We start from the raw sequence: 4,424 nt of genomic DNA, 5'->3' as shown, positions 1-4,424 counted from the left end.
TTCATCTGATGTGCTGACGGACGAGAGGATGATTGTAGCAAATGGAAGGGTGAGTAAAATTATGTTACTCCTGTGAGAAAGCTGTGCTTAAAGGTATCCGCCAAGAATGGACCCTGTTTGCACGTGTTATGGAAATTTTAACAATAACCTGCAACACACCCAGTTAGCTTGATTTGAAGTGGGTTTAATAAACACATTGCAATGTGGAGAGAGCATCCCAGTGAAACACCAGGATCATCTCTGAATTGTGGCCACCGCCCTTAATACAAAGAACACTCCTCAAACTCTTTCATGTTGGCCCCTCTCACAGGGGGCTTTACCTCCTCCCGCACATAGAGAATTATGACCTTGCTTTCTGCTTAGCCTTCACCTAAGGATTTACATCCCTGATAAGCAGAAGGAGCCTCACTATCTGTTTAATGTCTCCCATTACAACGGCCTTACTGTGTTAACTTTCCACATGCATGTAAAGTAGTGGCAGGAGTGCTCTTACTACGGTAAAGTGAGAAAGTGATATTACTATAACTAATGTGATATAATTAAATATGTGATTAATATATGAGAAAAGATATCTGCCACCACACACGTAAACGAGAATGATCAACTTGCAGAACTAGGGGAACCTATATAGATGACAGCCAGAAGGCACATGTTTGAAGGCGTGGTACTGCTCCTGAAATTCCGATACATAATCTCCAATATACACATTATTTTTGACCAATGGCAACACTTGCACTCCAACGGATGCATCAGGGGCAACGCAGGGTTCAGTGTCTCGCACAAGGATACTCCGGGAACAAGTCAGAGATCGATTGACAGACCTGATCGGTATAGTACAGCGGTCCCCAACCCCCGGGCCTCGGACCGGTACCGGTCCGTGAGTCATTTGGTACCGGGCCGTGAGAGTTGAGGCTCAGGTATGAAATGTATAGTTTTCAGGGTTTTTATCGGTTTTCAGCGTTATTTTGTTATTGTTTTTATAGTTAACTCGGTTTTCCTGGGTCTTTTCACGTGTGTTATGAATAAATCTTCTTTTTTTTCGGTACCGGTAATTTTATTTTGTTGTATTTATCCGCGACACCTTAAAGGCCAGTCCGTGAAAATATTGTCAGGCATAAACCGGTCCAAAAAAGGTGGCGCAAAAAAGGTTGGAGACCGCTGGTATAGTAGATCACCTACTCTGCCACCTGAGTTACAGCCACCAAAATGCATTGCTCTCTGTTGGTTGTGAACAACTACAAGCAACTCAGGGTCACATTATCAAGTGAAAGAAAAACAAAGCAGATGGTAAATAGACATATTTCTTTTGAGATTGTTAACATTCTGGCATTATCAAATTTACTGTCACATCACATGTGCAGGTACACTGGTACAGTATATGCGAGTGAAATTCTTGTGTGTGAGCTTCACAAGTAACAGAGGTGTGTAAAAATGCAATAACATAAGAACAAGCAAAATCTAAGAATGGGTATGTGAATAAATATATGTACAATATAAGAGTGTATGCGCATTACTGAATGTGTATACTAAATATGTATATCTACATGTGTGTGTGTGTGTGTGTGTGTGTGTATATATATATATATATATATAATTATAATTATAATTATTATCATTATTAAATTTCATTCTTTGAATTCTTTTCTTTTGCACCTCCAGAAGTCCACTATCAACTCCTTTTTCTTTGCGACGTTGAGGGTAAAGTGGTACATTATGCTGTACCACTGAGCTGAAGAGGCGAACCTAATGTTTGCTGCTGAACCAGACATTGTACATTGACTAATTACTTGATGAATAATTGACTGATTGACTGGTACTGATATTTCCTGTTCCATAGGTGCAACACCAGCAACAACAACAGAGGTGTGGAAGAAGGAGGGGAGGATGGATATAAAGACGACAGACACATTTTAGTTCAGTTTGCCGTTCTTCCAGCAGTGATGGAGGAAACTGAACTCTGCTTTCAACAACTCGTTAACACCTCCTGCATGAGGCCCAGGCGTCCACACTTTGAGATCATGCTGACTTATATTTTGCTGTCCTTCATTTCTCTACTTACTGTGATTCTTAACCTGTTGGTCATCATCTCCGTCTCACATTTCAGGTAGAAATGTAAGCCTCTGCACTATATACTTAAATTTGAATAACACTTGATAGAGAAAACTAAATATAAAATATTGTGTTTTCTCTCCCTATTCAGGCAGCTCCACACCCCCACCAACCTCCTGCTCCTTTCTCTGGCTGTCGCTGATTTCCGTGTGGGCCTCCTCTTGTTCTTCCAAATTGTGCTAATAGATGGCTGCTGGTTCCTCGGTGACATCATGTGCACTCTGTATCAATACCTAGCATATGTCAGCACCTCGGCCTCAATAGGAACCATGGTGATGATATCTGTTGATCGATATTTGGCTATTTGTTACCCTCTGCATTACTCCACCAAGATCACACAACAAAGAGTTAAAATTGTTGTCTGTTTGTGTTGGATCTGTTCTTTCATCTTTCAAAGTCTGATTCTGATGGATAACCTGAAGCAACCAGGCAGGTATAACTCTTGCATTGGAGAGTGTGTCTTTGTCATTAATTACATCGCAGGACTTGTTGATGTTACTTTTTCCTTTATTGTTCCCTTTGCTGTGATTGTAGTTTTGTATCTGAGAGTGTTTGTGGTGGCTGTGTCTCAGGCTCGTGCCATGAGGTGTCAACTTGCAGTCACTCACCAGCGATCAGTTACAGTAACTGCAAAGAAATCGGAGCTGAAAGCAGCCTGGACTCTTGGTGTTGTTGTAGTTGTGTTTCTTATATGTATGTGCCCATATTACTGCGTTGCTCTCACAGGCCAAGATAACGTCCTAAATGCTTCATCTGCTGCCTTTGTAATATGTTTGGTCTACTTTAACTCATGTCTGAACCCCATTATATATGTCTTTTTCTACCCTTGGTTCAGAAAATCCATAAAAGTCATTGTTACTCTTCAGATACTGCAGCCTGACTCCTGCAAGGCCACCGTGCTTTAGAGGACTGTTTCTCTCTCTCTGTCTCTGCCTCTCACTCTCTCTCTTTCTCTCTCTCTCTCTCTCTCTCACTCTCTCTCTCTCTCTCACACACACACACACACACACAATAAAGGAATTATACACTCACAGTGTGATCCCAGTCTGCTCAAGCCTGCATGCTAAATATCCTTGGGCAAAATACTAAACCCAGGTTGCCCTCCGATGTATCAATTGCAGAGTGAATGTGTATATGTATAAATGTTAGTTAGACTGCACTAAAATCTTAGAAAAGTGAGGTGAATGAACAAGTTGTATAAAGTTCTTTGAGTGCTCAGATAGAGTAGAAAAGCGCTATGTTAAAACCAGTCCATTTACCATTTGCTTTATGACAGTTCATTTATTTGAATTTACGTGTATTAGGAAATCTTCTCTTTGTTAGAACAGTACAATTTCTCACTTTGCCCAGATGTATCACAACATGACTTGAATTATGGAGACGGATATTTTTCCCTTGGTGTACCTAGTTACCACATAAAATGCTTGAAGGCCACACTACTGAGGCACACAACCTTGCTTTGAAGCCATTTAATATTGATTGAAAACTAAAACTTTACAACTGTTTTCGGTTGAAAAATTATTAAATAACCAATGAAAACATGTGTGTGAAGTGAAAAGTGTAGTGCATATAGCTTAGGATAAGCTATATAAGCTTTATGCATATACCTTAGGATAAACTATATGCACTACATGCAGTGTTATATGCGAGCTAAAGCTTATAGCTTAAGAATGAGGTAAGAATCCATAGAGTTTCAGTTTCTCTTTTTTTGCTGCCTGTCCCATTTGGTTCTTTAGCCATCAGAATTATTGTCTGAAGGCCAAGTGGATCATTATGGCTTTGGTGTATTGGTCCATTTGATGGACTTTTCTTATTTTAATGCATTTAGTTATTTGATTTGATTTGATTTGAAGTTATTAGAGATAAGACAGACATGACTTGGGGTTAGGAAAGAGAGAGACAAAGAAAGGGAGGGAAAGAAAAAAAGGGGAAGAGGAACAGTGAGAGAAGACACTAAATAATTCAGCTGGATCACCTGTTGAAAGAGAAAAAAAGAAAAAAAGCTCAAAGAGAGAAACACAATATGGAGATCACAGCAATAATGTCGATAAGTGTAAGTAACAGTAAATACTAAATATCGAATGTTTTTGTGCAGCACACGAGACCAACAGCGCACAATGTGCTTTGAAGTAGCAACCAAGAAAGATATAGTTTGTGTCTCTAAGCACCTGTGTATACACCTGTGTATACACCTGTGTGCACACAGGTGTGGATGGGCGTGCTTGTATTCAAAAGGCTTCTCCATGTAATAATCTGATAAAGTTTGGGGAGAGACAGCTATAGCCCAGTCCCCCAGGGCATGAAGCAGGCATGGA

At 40.1% G+C, this 4,424-nt stretch overlaps 1 protein-coding gene across 1 annotated transcript; it reads left to right on the top strand.

The window, feature by feature from the left end:
• Window positions 1-1,934: 1,934 nt before the first annotated feature.
• On the top strand, window positions 1,935-3,014 carry LOC148098362 (trace amine-associated receptor 13c-like). The gene is made up of 2 exons (XM_087829570.1): window positions 1,935-2,104; window positions 2,201-3,014. Exons 1-2 carry the CDS (start codon window positions 1,941-1,943, stop codon window positions 3,012-3,014), a joined length of 978 nt encoding a protein of 325 aa, XP_087685696.1. The 5' UTR covers window positions 1,935-1,940.
• The last annotated feature ends 1,410 nt before the right edge of the window (window positions 3,015-4,424 follow it).

Source organism: Neolamprologus brichardi, chromosome 16 (genome assembly GCF_056152115.1).
Source record: "Neolamprologus brichardi isolate AB-2024 chromosome 16, ASM5615211v1, whole genome shotgun sequence".
Taxonomy (NCBI): domain Eukaryota; kingdom Metazoa; phylum Chordata; class Actinopteri; order Cichliformes; family Cichlidae; genus Neolamprologus; species Neolamprologus brichardi.
This window is presented reverse-complemented; position numbering and strand designations above follow the sequence as displayed.